The sequence below is a fragment of the Chiloscyllium punctatum genome, chromosome 4 (genome assembly GCF_047496795.1).
Source record: "Chiloscyllium punctatum isolate Juve2018m chromosome 4, sChiPun1.3, whole genome shotgun sequence".
Taxonomy (NCBI): Eukaryota; Metazoa; Chordata; class Chondrichthyes; order Orectolobiformes; family Hemiscylliidae; genus Chiloscyllium; species Chiloscyllium punctatum.
This window is the reverse complement of record NC_092742.1, coordinates 4783743-4806365: the sequence shown is the minus strand read 5'-3', so window position 1 is coordinate 4806365 and position 22623 is coordinate 4783743. Positions and strand designations below refer to the sequence as shown.

The 22623-nt window shown below is 43.0% G+C and overlaps 1 protein-coding gene across 3 annotated transcripts in view; it reads right to left on the bottom strand.

Annotated features, from left to right (window-relative positions):
* LOC140476041 (autophagy-related protein 2 homolog B-like) overlaps window positions 1-22623 on the bottom strand; it is a 112356-nt gene that overhangs the window by 74177 nt on the left and 15556 nt on the right. Inside the window, exons 6-16 of one of the 3 annotated variants that reach the window (XM_072567982.1) lie at window positions 21946-22125; window positions 20261-20357; window positions 18746-18928; window positions 16518-16672; window positions 14373-14490; window positions 9369-9630; window positions 7626-7776; window positions 6034-6126; window positions 3597-3785; window positions 1432-1705; window positions 409-517 (exon numbers count right to left, since the gene is read on the bottom strand). In XM_072567982.1, coding sequence (XP_072424083.1) covers window positions 409-517; window positions 1432-1705; window positions 3597-3785; window positions 6034-6126; window positions 7626-7776; window positions 9369-9630; window positions 14373-14490; window positions 16518-16672; window positions 18746-18928; window positions 20261-20357; window positions 21946-22125 — 1811 coding nt within the window. The remainder of the gene's footprint in view (window positions 1-408; window positions 518-1431; window positions 1706-3596; window positions 3786-6033; window positions 6127-7625; window positions 7777-9368; window positions 9631-14372; window positions 14491-16517; window positions 16673-18745; window positions 18929-20260; window positions 20358-21945; window positions 22126-22623) is intronic. The other 2 variants (XM_072567984.1, XM_072567983.1) reach the window with 2 other exon arrangements.

Genomic DNA, 22623 nt, shown 5'->3' with positions numbered 1-22623 from the left:
ATGGGGTGGCATGGTGGTTCATTGGTTAGCTCTGCAGCCTCACAGCACCAGGGCCCCAGATTCAATTCCAGCTTGGGCGATATCTGGGTGGAGTTTGCACGTTCCCCCCGTATCTGCGTGGGTTTCCTCCAGGTGCTCCGGTTTCCTCCCACAGTCCATAGATGAGCAGGGCAGACTAAATCGCCCATAGTGTGAGGTGCATTAGTCAGAGGGAAATGGGTCTGGATGGGTTACTCTTCGGAGGATCGGTGTGGACTTGTTGGGCCGAAGGGCCTGTTTCCACACTGTAGGGAATCTAATCTAATCTAATATGCATTCCAATCCTCAGAATATCCTTTAGCATTTTACAGCCAATGAAACAGATTGGAAGGGTACTCACTGCCATAAGGGAAACATAGTGTTACCTGCCTTGGCCAATCAAACTTCCCGCTGTCGGAAGTTGACATGTCTCCATCAGCACCATGTGACACTTTAAAAAAGGTGAAAGGTGGTGTTGCAGGATCTTCCTGGAATTTACCTGAGATTAAGAGGAAGCCATTAAGCATTCAGTGCAGCCCACAGCACTGCTGTATAATCACAACTAGCAATCCCACCCCCTTCTGTTCAGAACTGGCTCAATAGGTACCAGTGACACTCTTGTATCTTTAATTGGAGATACCGATGTTGGACTGGGTGGACAAGGTCAAAAGTCACACAACACCAGGTTATAGTTTAACAGGTTTATTTGAAATCATGAGCTTTCGAAGCTCTGCTCCTTCAGGTGTAGTTAGAAGGAGCAGCGCTCCGAAAGCTTGCGATTTCAAACAAATCTGTTGAACTCTGACCTAGTGTTGTGTGACTTCTGACTCTTGTATCTTGTCTGGGCAGATGAGGAGGCATCTGATCCTGGCATGGCCCTTCCCAATAGGGGATAACAGGTCATGAGGAGATGCTAGATGGGAGAGGGGAAATCATAGTCTGACAAAAACAAACACTGTAGATTAGGAGAAAAATTAAACTTACTCACTTGATAGAGGGTACATCATGCAAAATAAGAAATACCGCCAAGCTACAATCTGAACTTCTTTTCTTTTGACTATTAGTCTAGTAACAAATTTTTATGCTATCATTACCCTCTCAAAGTGATGTGAATCTATGGAATTACTAAAGTACAGTGCACTGGATGCTGGGTGACTGAGTAATTTAAAAAGAGGAGTTAGACAGCTTTTTAATCAGTTACGGGTTCAAGGGTTATGGAGAATTTGCAATAAACTGGAGTTGAGGCCGAGATGCAAATCAGCCCCACAATCGAATCAATGGTGGAGGCTCGAGCAGGCTTGAGGTGCCTACTCCAGCTCCTAGCTCTTATGTTCTCATATCCCATGAAGTATAAACGTGGGCGCTAGTTTAAAATAATATTGGTAGGGTAACAATAAAAGTCACTTAGCTCACCAAGCAGTTCTTTGAACGTGAGCTCCAACTTGAGCTGCTCATGGGATAAACTCCCAAATAACTCAGTCTTAAATTCTGCCTCGCTGAATTCCAAGTGCAGAATCTCCTTTTGTAGCGATTTCTTGAACCAGGGTCCTCTTTCCTGGTCAGATCGAAGGTCTGGGATTGGGAAGCGGATAGCCAGCTTGAACAAAGGTGTGGTGAGCTGTACAGACGTCCGCTGGTTAGCAGGCGAGGCAGAATCATCACGGAAAACTTCAGTGAAGGCTCTCTGCTGCAACAGGAAAAACAGGAAAAGTGATCACATCATGTGGAAGATACTGCTCCCTCAAGAAGTCAGTGATTGTCACAGAATGGCGGAGCCACACAAACCAGGAAGGCCCAATTCAATCTACGACCCAGCTGCTCTCAGTATTTCAAAGGATGGCATTTCCATAGTACGCTTTTGAGCGTTATGGCATTCCAAAACACTTCATAACCAATGAGATCGATGGAAGTGTTGTCAAGCAGAACGCAGGTCAGCCAATTTGAACACAGTAAATTAACACAAGCAACAATTCAAGTATGACTAGATAATCAGTTTTTAAGTATTTATAGAATTATTGAGTCATACAACATGAAAACAGACTCCATAGCCCAACTCATCCACGCTGACCAGACTTTCCAATCCGACTAGTCCCATTTGCCACCACTTGGCCCCAATCCCTCTAAACCCTTCTTATTTATGAGCCCATCCAGATGCCTTTTAAACCTTGTAATTTTACCTGCCTCCACCACCTCCTCTGGCAACTCGTTCTGTACATGCACCACCCCTCTGCGTGCAAACGTTACCTACAGTGTGGCACGGTGGCTCAGTGGTTAACACTGCTACCTCACAGCGCCAGGGACCGGGTTTGATCCCAGCCTCAGGTGGCTGTCTGTGTGGAGTTTGCACATTCTCCCAGTGTCTGTGTGGGTTTCCTCTGGGTGCTCCGATTTCCTCCCGCAGTCCAAAGAGGTGCAGGTCAAGTGAACTGACCATGCTAAATTGCCCATAGTGTTAGGTGCATTAGTCAGAGGGAAATGGGTCTGGATGGGTTATTCTTCGGAGGGTCAGCATGCACTTATTGGGCCAAATAGCCTGTTTCCCCCCCCCCACCCCACCCCAAGAAACAGACCTTGACTATTCACTCTATCTATACCCCACACGATTTTATAAAACTCTATAAGGTTACCTTCAGCCTCCAACGTTCCAGGGAAAAAAAATCCCCAGCCTATTCAGCTTCTCTCTATGGTACAAACCCTCCAATCCTGGCAACATTCTTGGAAATCTTTTCTGCACCCTCTCAAGTTTAACAACACCCTTCTGTAAGGGCTACCAGGATTATACAAAGTATTCTAAATGTGGCCTCACCAATGTCCTGTACAGCTGCAGCGTGAGTCCCAACCCCTATACCCAATGTTCTGACCAATGAAAGTAAGTGTGCTAAACTTCTTCTTCACCACCCTGTCTACCATTGATTCTACTTTCAAGGAACTTTGCATCTGCATCGTAGCTCTCTTTGTTCATTGTTGAGGGTCAAAAACTAGCCAGAACACAGGACAGAATTCCCTAACTCTGATACAATTAGTGGGGTCGTGGAGTCTTTTATACTCACCTGAAAGGGCAGAAGGCTTCTCAGCTTAACATGTCATCTGACTGATGGTACCCTCAACTGCAGCACTCCGGCATCGCGCTAATGAAACCTATATCCTGATCTCTGGAATGGGCTGCAAGCACTCTGAAGGTCAGAGGTAAACAGTACCCACTGAACAAAGACTGATATTGAAAAGCTATGACTGGACCACAGAAGGATACATCCCCTAACACTATCCAGTCCGACCAACCACGATCACTACTCAATGCTCCCTGTGGCAAGTGAATGACAGGTGAAGCTACATAGGGTTAGGATCAGTGCTAACAGGCCTCAGGTTACATTCAAGCCTGTTTTATTATCCCTGTAACCCGGAACTTTTAAAATGTATATTTCCATTCATTTTTGCCTGATTATTTTAATCACACCTTCCTCTGGTAGACTTGGGAAAAAAACTCCAGCGGTCCCAGGTCACTCGCATCAGGATGCAGTTCTTACTATTACAGAGTTCTTACTATCATTTCAAATAAAACCATTGTTTCCAGCACTTACCAAACTGACGTGTTTGTTAAAGGAGGTGTACATGTGTGATGCCATCATTTCTGTCGTAGCAAGTTTCTGAGGCTGCAGTAACGAGTTGAGCCTGTCCACAATGCTGATGTCCAATTCTGACTGAACCAGGCCTAGCTCAATCTGTAGGTCTGCCTTTTGTGGCACTGATGTCAGTCTCCCTTGGCTGCCCTGAGACAGAGAAAGCATGTAAACACTTGCACACTAATTAAAGTTAGACAATCACTTTGTAATAAATAAGAACATAGTCCTTTATGACCTTGAAAAATGGCTTCAGAGTTTTAATAAGATCAATGCCTACGTGAGCATCTTCACTATCCATCAACTATATCTGACTACATCGAGCTATGGTGAACATCAGTCTCCTCTGACAAGGTCACCACTTCATCAGCATCATCACAAAGAGCAGAGATAACAATAAACGTTTTTTTCTTCTCAACCTTGATTTCCTATAACCTCTCAGCTGGCCATGTCCTCTCAATCTCGAAGAATGCCTACTTTCACTTTTGTAATATTGCCTGACTCAGCCTTTCTGCTGCCAAAACTCTTAATCATGCTTTCAACGATCTCCTAGTCATACCCTCCATCCTCTTTTCTTTCCCAAATTCTGCCGATTAAATCCACCAATGGACTCGTCCTTTCCCCCCAGTTGCATGTCCTTTCCCAGAATTACAAACTCCCAACCTAAACATAATTTCTCTGACTCCAACCTCTTACACACTTCCTCAACTCATACCATTCATTTATCCTGGTAACTTCAGCTACCTCAGATCTACCCTCTGGAATTCCCTCTTTAGTCCTATCCTCCAAACCTACTTTCTGCCCACATTGTATCTCCTCCTTCAGCTCAGCATTTATTGTCTACCCTGCTGTCTCTGAAGTGCGTTTTTCCAGATTGTTGTTATGTGGGATTCCACTGAAAAATATTAACATGCAATTGCAAATGTTAAAATATTTCTGCGGACCTGTCCCAACTTTTGAATTATAGTATTAATTACCAGAGAGGGAAAAAAAAGGTCTTATCTCAAAAGGCTATTTAGTAGTAAATGTACAGCGACAAAAAATATTGTAAATATTTAATAAATGCAGAACTGAGATGACATCAGGAATCCCCTCCTATTTGATGGATAAAGGCTTGGATAAAGACAGAACTAGGTTGGATTTTAGGAATAGTTTTCTTTCCCAGAGATCAAACTGCCAGCTCCTGCAGAGAATGCTGATCACTGAATTCCTTCAAGTGAGAGCAGGACCTATTCCTGATTGGGCTAGAGATCACCTCAAACAAATGTAATAACAGGCCAAAATGATCCCCTGCGATCGACTGATTGTCTGAGACAGATGGGAGAGGAATTTTTTTTAGAGCACAAAGGCACAAGATAAATGCCTTTTCTGTGTTGTTATTGTGTGTGCAAGCTCATGCAGGAAGTGTAGACACTGATGTGAGTTATCAAATTGGGGGTCATGGCGTGAACAGCAAGAGACCACGAGACAGATTTTCAACTTCTCTCCCTAAGCATAAATATTGTGTTGTGAATTGGTTGGCTACTATTAAAACCTGTTTTCGTTCCTTTGCTCATGGGAGAGGAGTTCCTGGAGAATGCTGGGATCAATGATTTTCACAAACAGTGGACAATGCTGACTTTTACTTCGGGCTTTCTCAATCTATAAAACTGTGGAGAAGTTAAAGGTGCATTGTAAGTATCGGGTAAATAAGCAAATTCATGAATGGAGGGCACACGGGTGGTAGACTTTCCTGTAAATTAAAGAAGCCAGTTTTATACCTGGACAGAAATTCTATATTCTTGGATGCTTGGACATTGGGACAAAAGTAGAGAAAAAGCGCAGAGTTCTACTGCTAAATTAAACAGTTCAAGTGGCACATCTGACTTTTGTATTGGAGGAAAATCAATGGTCGTTGTTAATTCTCCTCTTAATTAAAAACTGCTGTGTTCAAATTATTGGATAGTGTCAAGAGAGTCATACAGCACAGAAACAGACTCTTTGGTCCAACCAGTCCATGCTGATCATAATCCCAAATTAAGCTAGCCCTACCTACCTGTACTTGGCCCATATCCCTCCAAACATTTCTTATTCATGTACTTACTCAAATGTCAATTAAACATTGTATCTGTACCTGCATCCACCACTTCCTCTGGAAGTTCATTCCATACATGAACTCTCTATGTAAAAAACATTTCCCCACCTTTGTTTCAAATCTCTCTCATCTCACCATTAAAAAATGCCATTTGGTTTTGAAATCCCCCACCATAGGGAAAAGACACCTGCCATTCTCCTGTGAGAAAAGTTCCAGCCTCTCCTTAAAACTCATATAATTCAAACCCTTTCTGGTGCAAAAGTAAAACAATGTTGGATTCTCAACACAGTCCCCTCAAGCTGGTAAGGATTATGGTTTATGTACCTGAACTCCTCTTCGGTCGATATGCTTATAGTGAAGCTGTACTAAAGGTGTGGGATGAGCTCCAGTTTCACTCTCTGACTGAAAAGTAATCAGCTGTAAAAACAAACAGGAAAAATGGAAAAAGCAAGACTTTCATCCAGCACACTTTAATTACTGGTAGCAGTGTAATCCTAAACCAACTTTGCAAACCTCCATAACACGAGTTCAAATCTATGCCATTGAAATTAAGACTGCAAGTAGTTAGAGAGATAGGGCTGGGTAATCTCAGAGGGGTTCCCCATGCTCATGGACACATGGTAAAACAGTAATAGTAACTGGCACTCTCAATTCCAAAGGAATCAGAGAAAAAGCTGTTACAGAAAACAACAGGTGATTTTAGCACGGAAGTTCATTAATGGGGAAAGGACAGAAAGAATGGCATGGTGGCTCAGTGGTTAGCACTGCAGCCTTACAGCACCAGGAACTTGGGTTCCATTTCACCCTCAGATGACCCCTGTGTGGAGTTTGTACATTCTCCCTGTGTCTGTGTGGGTTTTTGCCCGGTGCTCTGGTTTCCTCCCACAGTTCAAAGATGTGCGAGTTAGGTGGATTGGCCATGCTAAGTTACCCATAGTGTTCAGGATGTGTAGGTTAGGTGCTTTAGCCATGGAAAATGCAGGGTTACGGGTAGGGGCTCAGGACTGGGTGGGTTGCTCTTAAAAGGCTGATGTGCACTTATTGGGCCAAATAGCTTGTTTCCACATGTGGGGATTCTATATTAATAAAACCCACCTGCCCTCTTGCCCTGATCAGGCATTAATTAGTGCTGATGCATTGTGTTTGAACCACTTTGTAGAATCAATCAACTAGCTCTGCCTCACCACACTGTCTGCTGACTCTTTCCTGTCAAACTAGTTACTGTCAGAGTATTAAGTAAGCCACAATGTCCTCCTGCTAAAGGTCAGGAAGACTTAGAAACCCTCATTTTGCACAGACTTCACTCTGAGGCACATACACATCTTCACATAAGGAGATTTTAAATATTTTATATTTATATTTATAAACTAATAAGAGGACAAATAGAAGGTTACAAAGAAGGAACAAATCAGTTGGTTGTGTACTGGGAGTGTTTGAATGTGTGTATGAGCGAGTATCTGTCTCTAAGGTAAAAACAATAACTGCAGATGCTGGAAAGCAAATACTGGATTAGTGGTGCTGGAAGAGCACAGCAGTTCAGGCAGCATCCAACGAGCAGCGAAATCGACATTTCGGGCAAAAGCCCTTCATCAATCCTGATGAAGGCCGAAACGTCGATTTCACTGCTCGTTGGATGCTGCCTGAACTGCTGTGCTCTTCCAGCACCACTAATCTAGTATCTGTCTCTATCAACTTCAATATTCCCTCTTAAGCTGTGTGGGTATACTGAACAGCAATGGCTAATTTGTCACAGGGGGAACAAGCCTGCTGCACACAGGCTACATTTTCTTTAAAATATCTGCATGTGTCACTGTGTCAACCTTAAAGGGACTCCTGCAACACAACAAGGTTCTGAATTGTAAACAGAAATTCAAAAACAATAATAGCCACTATACATGCACGTTTATGGCTCTGACCTCTGTATATTGAGGTATGACAGTCAATGAATCCGTAGGGAAGAGACATTCTAGTAGTTCCATCCAATTAATGCTGACATCTGTGTTTAAACTTCGAGAACTGGTGCCCCGTCGTTGTTCATAGCTCAGCTTGATGCCAGTTGCAAAGAACCTGTGGAACCAGGAACAAAGAAGCAAAATTGTGAAATATCCACCAGAGATTGGATCACCAATGATAACTTACATCTATTTAATGCCTTTGTGTTGCAAAATATTCCAAGGTAGCCCATAGAAACAATTACCAGACAATTTGATTCCACGCTACACAAGGAGATATTAGTGTAGGTGATTGTGAGCTAGGACAAAGGGGTGCTTTGAAAAGATAACAGAAGAAAGTGAGCCAGAGAGATTCGGCAAACAAACATAAGAGTTTAGAGCCTTAGCATGCCCATCAATAGTGAAGTGAAGAAGGTTGAGATGTGCACAGGTTTGGAATTAGAAGATACCTTGGTTGGGGGAGCTGCTGCTGCAGGGTTAAAGGAGGTTACGCAGATAGGAGTGGCAAGTGCCATAGAAAGATTTCAAAAGCAAGGCTGAGAATATTAATAATACAGATCAGGATCCAGTGTAGGACAGCGACACAGGATTGATGGATGAGCAGGGCTTGATATGTGTACAGAGATTGCAGCAGGGTTCTGAATAAGCTACATTTAGCTCATGCAAAGTTTACGCAGAGTGGACAGACAAGTCAACCAAGACGCCATTGAAATTGTCTTCTCTGGAAGTAACAAAAACATGCATGAGGGTTTGAAACCAAAAGAGAAAATGCTGGAAAATCTCAGCAGGTCTGGCAGCATCTGTAAGGAGAGAAAAGAGCTGATGTTTCACGTCTAACTGACCCTTTGTCAAAGCTAAAAAAAAGGGAGAAATATGGAGGTATTTATACTTGGCTGAGAGAAGGTGAGTCATGGCTCCAGAAGCAAAGGTGGCAATAAAGAGGTGATAATGACAGTGCATAGGGAGATTATAGGGCGATTAGGAGCTGTGAATGACCAAGGCTGAAGCCAGTGCTATGTGACAAAATATGTGGGGGAATCGCAGGGGGTGGGGGCAGGGAGGGGATGGGTGAAGCAGAGGCAAAATGGAAAACCGGGGAGAAGGATAGAAAGGGGGAAGAGGAGAGGAAAAAGGTGATAAGAGAGTGGGGAGCATTTTCTCTTTTGGTTTCAGATTCCAGCATCTGCAGTAATTTGCTCTAACCAGCTGACAAGATCAAACTAACAGATTTTCGCCTTCACTTCAATAACTCCAATGGTCAGTGTCTGAGCAACAAAGGAGACAGAGATCCCAAAGTAACTAGAGCACCTTTCAATCACCACATGTGCAGCATGAGAAATAACGTAAATCCCGATCCAAATGTTCACTGATTTAAGTCAGGCTGATGATGCCTCCATCTTCCATCCGAGTGACCCTCTCTTTCAAGGTGACATACCATGCTGCCACTCTGTCTAGAGTTCCATCTGAATATTGTATCGAATTCTAAACATCTCTTTTGGTAATGGTACTTGAAAACCTTCAGAGGATGGCTGAATTATGCCAAGTCTTTGAGACCATAGGTTATCAGAACTGGGGAACAAATACCTCTTTTTCCGTCCACTGGACCGAGACAAATTAAAAATGAAGAAAATCAACTCTGGGTGGACTAGGGGGGAGTGTTGGGCAGGTACTGGACAGAGCATAGAACAATCACACAATGCTGCTCACCTGAGATGGTCATGAGGACAAGCTGCAGCAAACTTGGGTCGGAGGGTATTGAAATCCCCTGTAAGGAATGAAGTCAGATCGAGGGTCTTCAACTGCTCAAAGAAATGGGACGCCATCCTGCTCAGAGGATCAAGATGCAATGGGTTCTCAGGTGGTGGCAGTGGATCAATGTGCAGCACTGACATGGAAAGACTGCCAACAATCAGCCGGATAACAATCTGAGGTCTGGATTCATCATTGGAATGCGATTTGGAATGTAGATCTGAAAGAAAAGCAGGCAACGTGTACAAACAAAATGAGAGAATATTAATAGTCTGAAAAACAGACATGTAGTAAGGAGGGGCAATCTTTTAAAGCACCATAAGATCCCACCTTTTCTTGTCTGTTTTAGTCACTGCCCAATGATCTTTTCCTTTATCTTCCTCCCAAAATATCCCCATACCTCCCCTCTCCTGCCCACTGCTAATATACTTTTAAAATTAAAACCCATCACACTCACTCTTACTTAATACCTCCAAACTGTGAAGTTCTTTAACTTTTAGTCCAATCAAGCCTGCAGTCTGTCCCAATCTAACTGGTTTGCGGGACTGGCTGGGTAGGTGGGGATAGCTTGTGAGGATGCAGGGCAAGGCTAATGACTTGGTCCAAGGCCTGTGCTGTTTCCATCTGGAGATTCATTCCTTCCATTCTTCATTTTCAACAGCACATTCTGTCTGTACCCATTCAACTATCTCCAGCCAACGCTGACTATGGGAAGATTTGCACAAGCCACCAAAATGAGAACAAGCTCTCTACTTATTCATTCATTCCTGCAAGGTGTAGAATCATAGAATACAGAAGGGACCCATCATCCATCAAGTCTGCGCTGCCAAAAATACAACACCACCTTCACAAGTCCCACTCTCCCGCACTAGGCCCACAGCCTTGAATGTTATGACAATACGAAGGATTTTGTTAAATTTGAGAGGATGCAGAAAAGACTTACAAGGGTAAAAATAAAACACAGATGCTGGAAATCAGAAACAAAAACAAAAATTGTTGAAAAATCTCAACAGATCTGGCAGCCTATGTGGAGAGAAACCAGAGTTAACATTCTAGGTGCAGTGACCCTTCTTTATATTTACAAGGACGTTGCCAGGATTGGAGGGTTTGAGCTAAAGGGAAAGGCTGAATTGACTGGGCTTTTTCCCCTGGAACATTAGAGGCTGAGAGGTAACCATTTAAAAGTTTATAAAATCATGCAGGACATGGATAGGTTAAGTAACCAAGATCTATTTTTTTCCCCTGGGGAGTTCAAATCTAGACGGCATAGGTTTAAGGTGAGAGGGGAAAGATTTAAAAAAGATCTAAGGGGTAATATTTTCATGCAGAAGGTGGTGCATGTATGGAAGAGGCTAACAAAGGAAGTGGTAGAGGCTGGTACAATTAAATTTAAAAGGCATCTGGATGGGTATATTAATAGGAAGGGTTTAGAGGGATAACAGCCAAACGTTGGCAAATAGGACTAGGTCAGATTGGGATGTCTGGTCAGTGTGGACGAGTTGGACCGAAGGGTCTGTTTTTGTGCTGTGTGACTCTATGATTTCAAGTGGACAGCTAAGTCCTTCTTAATGTTGTGAGGTTTCCCGCCTCAACAACCCTCCCAGTTTGTGCATTTAAAGATTCCCACCAACCTCTGGGTGAAAAAATCTTTCCTCAAATCCCCTCCAAACCTCCTGCCTTTCATTTTAAATTATACCCCCTTGTTACTAATCCTTCAACTAAGGGGAACAGCTGCTTTCTATCCTTCCTATCCATGCATCTCATCAGGTTCTATCAGGTTCCCTCAATATTCTCTGCTTCAAAGGAAAGCAGCTGAGCTTATCCAGCCTCTCTTCATGCTCCATCCCAGTAATATCCTGGTAAGACTTGTCATCAATTCAACACACAAAAGGCCATAGACAGAAACCTAGGACCATCCTCCGTGTGGTCCTGCAGTCATGGAATCAAGGCACTGACCACTTCAATATCTTTGGTGGTAATTCATTTCACACCCAAGGCATAAAATCTTCAGCCCGAGCTCTTGCTGTGCAATTCTCAAGCCCTCTCACAATACCTTAAATGGATTTATAAATGTCCACCAGCATTGAGTGGAGGTTGTGGAGTACAACTGTCACATTTAACTCCTGTTGGAAGTTTTCGATAGGCCTCCGAATAGTTCCAGAGATGTAGGGGAAAGGATAGCAAAGATGATTCCCGATAGGAGTGAGAGAGACAGGGTAGTTGTCATGGGGGACTTCAACTTTCCAAATATTGACTGGGAACACTATAGTACGAGTACTATAGATGGGTCAGTTTTTGTCCAGTGTGTGCAGGGGGGCTTCCTGACACAGTATGTAGACAGACCAACAAGGGGCGAAGCCACATTAGATTTGGTACTGGGTAATGAGCCCGGCCAGGTGTTAGACTTGGAAGTAGGTGAGCACTTTGGTGATAGCGATCACAATTCTGTTATGTTTACTTTACTGATAGAAAGGGATAGGTGTATACCACTGGGCAAGAGTTACAGCTCAGGGAAAGACAATTATGATGCGATTAGGCAAGATTTAGGAAGCATAGGATGGGGAAGGAAACTGCAGGAGATGGGCACATTAGAAATGTGGAGCTTATTCAAGGAAACGCTCCTGTGTGTCCTAGATAAGTATGTACCTGTCAGGCAGGGAGGAAGCTGTAGAGCGCGGGAGCGTGGTTTACGAAGGATGTGGAATCTCTGGTCAAGAGGAAGAAGAAGGCTTATGTTAGGATGAGATGTGAAGGCTCAGTTAGGGCACTCGAGGGTTACAAGGCAGCCAGGAAAGACCTAAAGAGAGAACTCAGAAGAGCCAGGAGGAGACGTGAGAAGTTGTTGGCGGATAGGATCAAGGTAAACCCTAAGGCTTTCTATAGGTATTTAAGGAATAAAAGAATGACAAGAGTAAGATTAGGGCCAATCAAGGATAGTAGTGGGAAGTTGTGTGTGGACTCAGAGGAGATAGGGGAAGCACTTAATGAATATTTTTAATCAGTATTCACTCGAGAAAACGACAATGTTGTCGAGGAGATTACTGAGATACAGGCTGCTAGACTAGGTGGGATTGAGGTTCACAAGGAAGAGGTATTAGAAATCCTGCCGAGTGTAAAAATAGATAAGTCCCCTGGGGCCGGATGGGATTTATCTTCGGATCCTCTGGGAAGACAGGGAGGAGATTGCCTAGCCTTTGGCATTGATATTTAAATCGTCATTGTCTACAGGAAGAGTGCCAGGAGACTGGAGGATAGCAAATGTGGTTCCCTGTTTAAGAAGGGGAGTAGAGACAACCCAGGTAATTATTGACCAGTGAGCCTTACTTCAGTTGTTGGTAAAGTGATGGAAAAAGTTATAAGAGATAGGATTTATGATCATCTAAAAAAGAATAATTTGATTAGGGATAGTCAGCACGGTTTTGTGAAGGGTAGGTCGTGCCTCACAAACCTTATTGAGTGCTTTGAGAAGGTGACCAAACAGGTAGATGAGGGTATACTGGTTGATGTGGTATATATGGATTTCAGCAAGGCATTCGGTAAGGTTCCCCACAGTAGGAAGTTGTACAAAATGCAGAAGAATGGGATTGTGGGAGATATAGCAGTTTGGATCAGTAATTGGCTTGCTGAAAGGTGGTGGTTGATGAGAAATGTTCATCCTGGAGTCCAGTTACCAGTGGTGTATAGCAAGGGTCGGTATTGGGTCCACTGCTGTTCGACATTTTTATAAACGACCTGGATGAGGGCGTAGGAGGGTGGGTTAGTAAATTTACAGACAACACTAAGGTCGGTGGAGTTGTGAATAGTGACGAAGGATACTGTAGGTTACAGAGAGACATAGATAAGCTGCAGAGTTGGGCTGAGAGGTGGCAAATGGAGTTTAATGCGGACAAGTGTGAGGTGATTCACTTTGGTCGGTGTAACCGGAATGCAAAGTACTGGGCTAATGGTAAGATTCTTGGTAGGGTAGATGAGCAGAGAGATCTCGGTGTCCAGGTACACAGATCCTTGAAAGTTGCCACCCAGGTTGACAGGGTTGTTAAGAAGGCAGGTAAAAACAATGACTACAGATGCTGGAAACCAGATTCTGGATTAGTGGTGCTGGAAGAGCACAGCAGTTCGGGCAGCATCCAAGGAGCTTCGAAATCGACGTTTCGGACAAAAGCCCTTCATCAGGAAGGCATACGATGTTTTACATTTTATTAATAGAGGGATCGAGTTCCGGGACCATGAGGTTATGTTACAGCTGTACAAAACTCTAATGCGGCTGCACTTGGAGTATTATGTACAGTTCTGGTCACTGCATTATAAGAAGGATGTGGAAGCTTTGGAAAGGGTGCAGAGGAAATTTACCAGGATGTTGCCTGGTATGGAGGGAAGGTCTTATGAGGAAAGGCTGAGGAACTTGAGGCTACTTTCATTAGAGAGAAGAAGGTTGAGAGGTGACTTAATAGAGACATATAAGATAATCAGAGAGTTAGATAGGGTGGACAGGGAGAGCCTTTTTCCAAGTATGGTGATGGTGAGCACGACGGGGCATAGCTTTAAATTGAGGGGTAATAAATATAAGACAGATATCAGAGGTAGTTTCTTTACTCAGAGAGTAGTAAGGGCATGGAATGCTTTGCCTGCAACGGTAGTAGATTCACCAACTTTGGACAAGCATATGGACGTACATGGAATAGTGTAGGTTAGATGGGCTTCATATTGGTATGACAGGTCGGTGCAACATTGAGGGCCGAAGGGCCTGTACTGCGCTGGAATGTTCTATGTTAACGACAATTCCTCAATAACATCCTTCAAACCTTGCTCATCAACTGTGATACCCACTTTGACATGCAGCACTTTCAGAATTCTCACTCAGCCAAGGCTGAACATCTGAAAGTTGAAGAGTTGTCCTAGTACCCTGCTTCAACAGAACTGAGCAGTACTTAGTTATGTGGAACAGTTCCTTCTGTAACTTACTGCTGGGTCGGAGAGGTCTTTGTGCTATTGGTAATTCTTTCGAATTAAATGCCGACTCCCGTACCATTCGGCCGCCTTGCCCAGAGTGATCCAGGTAATCATCCCATGACGTGGAAAACTAAATCAAATAGAAAAATTAATTTGATATCTTAGTTTTGGATAATGCTTAGAGTAAAAAAACAAGTTACTCTCAACTTATGGATGACACTGACAAGACACATTTGATTACACAAAAGAACAAACCAATTTGCTAGCCTCATTTCTAGATGGATAAAATTGTTACATGAAACTTGAACAAAACATAGGTCAGACCACACCTGCAAAACTGTGTGCAGCTCTGTTCTCCCTAATTATAAAAAAGCTTTAAAAGCACTGAAAACGATGCAATGAAGATTTACAAGGATAATGCCAGAACTGAGAGATTAACTTGTATGCCAGAAAATCAATTGGGGAAGGATAGTACTGGAGCCAATCTTAACTAGTCTAATGATTGCTCAACAGTAAAACATAAAAATTAATAACTCCAGTCAACAAGTCTCTCGATGTATATCCAAGACAGACCTTAATTAATGCCCTTCAATGATCGCTGTATACAATTTCTCTCTAACCACAACAAACAGGAAAGTTAGAACAGGATAGGGCTCTTTTCTCCAGAAACCACAGGCTGAGCAGATCTGATTGAGGTCTTTAAAGTCACATAAGGGTTTCACAGAGCAGCTGTGAAGAAAATATTTCCACTTCTGGTTAAGTCCAAAGTTAGGGGGTCACAATAACAAATCTTACAAAACTTTCTTTATAGTGAGCCTTTAGAATGGATTGCTAGGCCACGACAAAAGACATGGTCTTCAGCATGAGCCGGAATCACGTAATTCAGAATGTACAAAGATGGCAGATTCCCTTCCCTGAAGTTGGTAATGTCAATGTAGTGGGGTCCCTGGGCTTTCTTTGCTCTTTAAGGTCAGTACATTCAATCAGACGTTAGATAAGCACAGAAGAAAGAACAGAAGTATGAACTGATTGAAAGAGGTGAGATAAGGCTGACTTTGATAATAAACCAAGACCAGTTAGATGAAATATCATTCTGGAAATCATGAGGGGCAGGGATAGGATGAATAGCCAAGGTCTTTTTCCGAGGGTAGGGGAGTTCCAAAATTAGAGGACATCAGTTTAAGGTGAGAGGGGAAATATTGAAAGGGATCTGAACAGCAGAGGCTTATGCACGTTTCGAACTAGCTGCCACAGGAGGTGGAGGAGGCAGGTACAATTACAACAGTTAAAAAGCATTTGGATGGGTATATGACTAGGAAGGGGTTAGAAGGATTGGGTCAGACTGGGATTTGGGCTGAAGGGTCTGATTCTGTGTTGTATGACTTCATGACTCTAAGTGTGGTGATGAAATTGATGGGGTTTAATGACAATCAACCAATTTTCTGGTACTGGCCCACAAAATTACCAGGTCTCTTTAATTCAGTTTTGCAACCTGCCATAATAAATTTGAATTTTCAAACTTGGGGTTACGACACCATAAATAACGACAATACCACAATAACAATCACATTACCCGCTGCATAGAATTATTTAACAAGTGCTGTCAATTACATACATTGTGGTGGTCAAGTTCAGTGAGGTTTGGACAACAATCTTTTAACATCTTGACTACGTGATATTTCTTAAGGACCCCTGGACAGAATAAGGACTATCAGAGAAGCAACAACATTTCAGTTCTTATTGAAAAGAAGAAGGCTAAGAGGGGACTTGACAGAGATGTAAAAGATGATCACAGGATTAGATAGGGTAGACAGCGAAAGTCTTTTTCCTAGAATGATGACGTCAGCTTGTACAAGGGGGCATAACTACAAATTGAGGGGTGATAGATTTAAGACTGATGTCAGAGGCAGGTTCTTTACTCAGAGAGTGGTAAGGGCATGGAATGCTGTAGCTGCCAATGTAGTCAACTCAGCCACATTAAGGAGTTTTAAACAACCTTTGGATAAGCACATGGATGATGATGGGATAGTGTAGGGGAACGAGCTGAGAATAGTTCACAGGTCGGTGCAACATCGAGGGCCAAAAGGCCTGTTCTGCGCTGTGTTGTTCTATGTTCTAACATTTCATATATGTTGGCATTCGTTCTTCTCCGCTTACCCCTGGTGTGCTCTGTGGAGAGCTGCCGGTTGAATTGGCATGTGTGCTGCTCAATGATAACTCCATATCAATTGTTGGCTCTCCGAGGGGTGGAAGAGATGCCATACTGTTTGACATTTCCATGTCTGCCATTGAGAAGAAGACGTCATCTTCTGCTGTGAGAAATGAAAGGTAAATAACGATTCAGAAATGAACACTCTACTTAATCTGGCAACAGACATATTTGGTCAAGGATGGAGGAAGTGCTAAAAGGTTCACCCTTCCCATTCTTAATTGAGTTAGTCAACCTTAGCAAAGAGAATGAATGGAGGCTACCATTGATTGAGTGAGCATGTATGATAGTGAAGGTGAGCTGTCCCAGCTGCACTTATCCAGGCAAGTGGGGGCAAGTACAAGAGTAGGAAATTTTTGCTGCAATTGTATACAATATACAAGATTATTAAAAGGTTTGACAAGGGTAGATGCTTAGAGGCTGTTTACCAGCTATTTACTACAGATCGGTGAGCCTGACCTTGGTGGTGGGCAAGGTGTTGGAGGGAATCTCAAGGGACAGGATGTACATGTATTTGGAAAGGCAAGGACTGATTCAGGATAGTCAACACGGCTTTGTGCGTGGGAAATCATGTCTCACAAACTTGATTGAGTTTTTTGAAGAAGTAACAAAGAAGATTGATGAGGGCAGAGCAGTAGACGTGATCTATATGGACTATAGTAAGGCATTCGACAAGGTTCCCCATGGAAGACTGATTAGCAAGGTTAGATCTCATGGAATACAGGGAGAACTAGTCATTTGGATACAGAACTGGCTCAAAGGTAGAAGACAGAGGGTGGTGCTGGAGGATTGTTTTTCAGACCAGTGGAGTGCCACAAGGATCGGTGCTGGGCCCTCTAATTTTTGTCATTGACATAAACGATTTGGATGCGAGCATAAGAGGTACAGTTAGTAAGTTTGCAGATGACACCAAAATTGGAGGTGTAGTGGACAGCAAAGAGGGTTACCTCAGATTACAACAGGATCTGGACCAGATGGGCCAAAGGGCTGAGAAGTGGCAGATGGAGATTAATTCAGATAAATGCGAGGTGCTGCACTTTGGGAAAGCAAATCTTAGCAGGACTTATACATTTAATGGTAAGGTCCTAAGGAGTGTTGCTGAACAAAGAGACCTTGGAGTGCAGGTTCATAGCTCCTTGAAAGCGGAGTCGCAAGTAGATAGGATAGTGAAGAAGGCGTTTCGTATGCTTTCCTTTATTGGTCAGAGTATTGAGTACAGGAGTTGGGAGGTCATGTTGCAGCTGTACAGGACATTGGTTAGGCCACTGTTGGAATATTGCTTGTAATTCTAGTCTCCTTCCTATCGGAAAGATGTTGTGAAACTTGAAAGGGTTCAGAAAAGATTTACAAGAATGTTGCCAGGGTTGGAGGATCTGAGCTACAGGGAGAGGTTGAACAGACTGGGGCTCTTTTCCCTGGAGCGTCAGAGCTGAGGGGTGACCTTATAGAGGTTTACAAAATTACGAGGGACATGAATAGGATAAATAGACAAAGTATTTTCCCTGAGTCAGGGAGTCCAGAACTAGAGGGCATAGGTTTAGGGTGAGAGGGGAAAGATACAAAAGAGACCCAAGGGGCAACAGAGGGCAGTACATGTATGGAATGGGCTGCCAGAGGATGTGGTGGAGGCTAATACAATTGCAACATGTAAGAGGCATTTGGATGGGTATATGAATAGGAAGGGTTTGGAGGGATATGGGCCGGGTGCTGGCACGTGGGACTAGATTGGATTGGGATATCTGGTTGGCATGGACGGGTTGGACTGAAGGGTCTGTTTCCATGCTGTACATCTCGATGACTCTATGACCTGGGCTGAAGTCAACGACATCCACAGTTCTTAGGATAAGAGGTCAGCCATTTTGGACTGAGATAAAGTGAAGTGTTTTCACTCAGAGGCTGTGAAACTTTGACATTCTCTCACCCAGAGGACTGTGGATGCTCAGCCATTGTGTATATTGAAGGCTGAATGGATAGACTTTTGGACTCTAAGGGAAAGAAGCAGCATGTGGATAGGGGGAAAAGTGGATTTAAAGTCATAGAGCAGTCATGGTTTTACTGAATGACAGTTTAGGCTTTAAGGACCACATGACTTATTTTCTCCTAATCTTGTCAGTGCAAAGCTGAGCTTCTTAAAGTTGGTTTGTTTTTTGTTTGAGATTGTGACTTTGAATTATACCTCTGCTTGAAGTTGTTCGAACAGTTTCTGTCTCGTAATAGCTTTGCTCTGCTGAGATGCCAGGGGAACCCTTTTCCTTCTGCATGTATCGGTTGAGTTCCATTTGAATCAGATATTGATCCTCCTGCTGCATTGGCCGATTTCTCCGGCTCTTTGATGGAACAGTTGTTGCCTCGGCACACCCTAAACAAACCAAAGATAGCTAAATAATTGTTCCAGTTTCCATTGACATCAATTCAATTATAAAAGAAATATGTGCATTTATTCAACAGCACCTGATTGTGAATGGTCAGCCAGCCTACTTTTGCTATTTTGAAACGCTCACACGATTGCCTTTTTGAGTTTTCACAACATGGAAACATATATTCAGTAGTGAATCAAGGTGTCACACTGAGTTAGGTTTTCCTTACAAGTTACCAAATGTGACGGTCTGTGCTGAGGGAATCATGGAGCTCAGGACCATTCTAGTTAGCAGTCCAATAACATGGCGAGATTTTATTTTTAAGATAATAGAATCAAACAGTATAGAAGCAGGCCATTCAGCCTATCAAGGCCACACCAACTCTCTGAAGATGATTCCACCCAGACACAGCCCACCTCCCCCCACCCCACCTCTGTAACCCTGCATTTCCCACAGCTAGCCCACCTAACCAGCACATCCCTGGACACCATGGGAAACTTAGCATGCCCAATCCACCTAACCTGCACACTTTTGGACTGTGGGAGGAAACTGGAGCCCCAGAGAAAACCCATGGAGACATGGGGAGAATGTGCAAATTCAACACAAGGTGTCACCCGAAGTGGGAATCGAACCCGGGTCCCTGATGCTGTGAGGCAGCAGTGCTAACCATTGAGCCACTGTGCTACTCCTACGATTAGCGGAAATTTTCATGAAGTGACCGAGATGAAGGTTTGTGTTCTATGAAATGTCAGAAACAATGGGGTGGAAGTACAACTTGGGATGACATGGACCTTCAGGATCTCACTTTTCTGTGCTGGTTAGACAGTGGCTGTTCTCAGGCTTGCAACATTGGCACTACACTTGACAACTAGGTTTGGGCAATAAATGAAGTTTTTGCCAAGGACTCAGTTCCAGGATTCTGAAGGACAGCCAGAGAATCCAGATCAGGCCATTAGAAACTCTTACTGAGAGCTGCTTGCCTGTTGTTTTCAGGACACAGGCCAATTCTGCAAACACCCATCTAGCACCTGATCAACCAGAGGAATTAGTTTGCAATGATAAAGAGACCAGACACTGTCACTGTTGTGGTGGTGGTGTTGGAGGGGAAAAAAGCAACAGATGGGCAACAGGCAGACAATGCATGAGAGACAGCGAGAGAAAAAACACACAAAGCACAAGAAGAGAACAAAAACTGGAGAGATGAAGTGAGGACCCTGTGGTAAGTGCAGACCAAACAGCTGACAGCTAGTCAGAGTTGACTATGTGAGAACATTATATTCATACAAGGTAAAAATACTGTGAAATACAGATTAACAAAACGTCCAAAGTCTGACCTGGCAGTAGAATGGTGCTCAGCATATCCAACAGGAGGTGAACCTGTCGCGGAGACAGGAAGAAATTGACAGACTCTATCTGTCCCTCCACATCCAGCTGTGCAAAAGAGAAACAGTTAAATCACTACTTTCCTGCATATAACAATAAATTCATCTTCATCTCCTGAGTGTAAATCATACCTCCTTGTCTCAGCTTTTGCTCCCCTGGAAGGTGCTGGCTTTTGTTGAGGTGAACACCTACAGGTATCATGGGGCTCGGAGGTGCATTGCCCAAGTGGCTAATTTTTAAATGTGGTCAGTCCACACACTATCAGCTGGCAGTAGATTTGAACATCAGTGCAATCAGATCCTTTCCTAGTTGAAACTGGACTATTGAAGAAAAGATTGTGAGCAGGATCGTTAGGTATTGCCACCTCCCTAGTTCAGGGATGCTAAAGACAATAAGAGGTTCCCAACTAAGACTCACTAACCAGGTATAGACTAAGGATCAAATCTTTGGGTAGTTCAGTACCACATGAACAGTGCCTTCAACCACTGCATCCTGCTGGAAACTACTAATACTTAAAGGGTAACTGCATCCTCAGTCCCATTCCATTGCCCTTTTATCATCTCCTTTAAAATGCCCCTTTTCAAATATTTATCTAGTTTTGATGTGAAAGCCATCAATGTTTCTTGGTTCTACCTGTTTGGATCAGGTATTCTGTATAATATCCTAATGAATAAAAGTACAGTCCCAATTTCTTTCTCAAAATTATTTTGATAATTATCTGAAACTTATGCCCTCTAATAGGTTAACTATTAAACAGTGGACTTGTAGACGTCCATAGAACCTTCTTCAACTTAACGATAAGACCTTGTGTGATTTTACTTAAGTCTTCAATCAAAACCTTTGCTACCCTGTCCAGTTAGACTTTTCAGTATTGTATGCTAACTATGGGGTAGAAGAGGATGGTGACTAAAGATTATCAGTGCAGTGTTACATGATGAAAATCTTGTTATCGTGCTGCCAGGATGGTCATGATGTAATGATTTAATGAAACATGCAGCAGCTTTGCCAAGGCTTGTAATCCTGGTCATTTGACTCAAGGTTATTCACCACTGGGAGATAATTGACTTGAGTCCATGATAGAATTGATTGTGCATACCCTGAGTAAATAACACAAAAGATGAGTGGAGTATCCAATTTAGCAACAGCTTTGTACCCTTTGAATCTCCACTCTCATGACAGGTAGAGTGATTTGCTGCCCAAACGTTGCAATTTTACATAAAGGTTACAGAGGTGCTAACAATGTTAGATTCTGAGAAGATCCAATGAAAAATAGATCACTTGCCCCAATGGTAGGTTTTGCCTTAGGACTTGTTTTTAATGGTTTTATAATGTTGGGACTAAAAGAATACTCTGCTTGTACGTGTATTCACTGTGTTCTAAGTAATATTACACCATCAAGAAAAACCTGAACAACTGCTGAAGCTGTAAATCAGAAACTAAAACAGACGTTGCTGAAAAAACTCAGGTCTGGCAGCATCTGTGAAGAAGAATTAGAGTTAATATTTCAGGACCAGTGAATAGTTCTAGTGCTGAAAGAACCACTCTCCTCTCAGTTGTAAGCACTTTACAACAAAGCACTGAATTCGTTTGCAGATAATTTACAGAAAACACAGAACTCTTGGCATCAGCTCCTGACCTTGGCCACTGGAAGTGCTTCATTCTGGTTCAACGTGAGTTTTAGTACCACTTCCCCTTCACAGCTCCCAATCTGGACTGGATCGAAGAGAACAGCATCGGAAGCCTTCCTTGTGAATTGTGGGTGAGGCTCTGAAACTATTTTTGGGTTCCAGCTTGGAGACAGCTTTGGTTCCATTTCCTGTGAAATAATACAACAAAATGATTTTATTTTTAAAAGAAAAATAATTAGCTTGAGACATTTATGAACACTTCTACTCCACAGTCAGAAGATTGGGAATTAGTGCCCTATGTAGTCTGACCCTGAAGAAATGCTGCAATGTCAGAGAGAGTCTTGCTCCTGCTGAAATGTTCTTCAGCTCTTGATTGGGTCATCAGATTCATAAGAAAGTGATATATCAGGTTTGTTGGATTAAATTATGAGGTCAAATTACATTTCATGCAATCCCTTGAGTTTAGATGGTAGAGGGAAGGTGGATTAAATGAATGGGGATAGATTGGGAAAAGGGGAAGTGCTACAAGGCCTGGGATGCATAGTCGCTGAAATCCAGCATATTGCTGCAGAAGGCCATGATGCAGGAAAATGGTACAATGGCCTTCATACTGAGAGGGTTTGAGTACAGGAAGAAACACAACAAACGATCAGACAGACAGTTGCACCTACTTTGAGCTGAAAGAG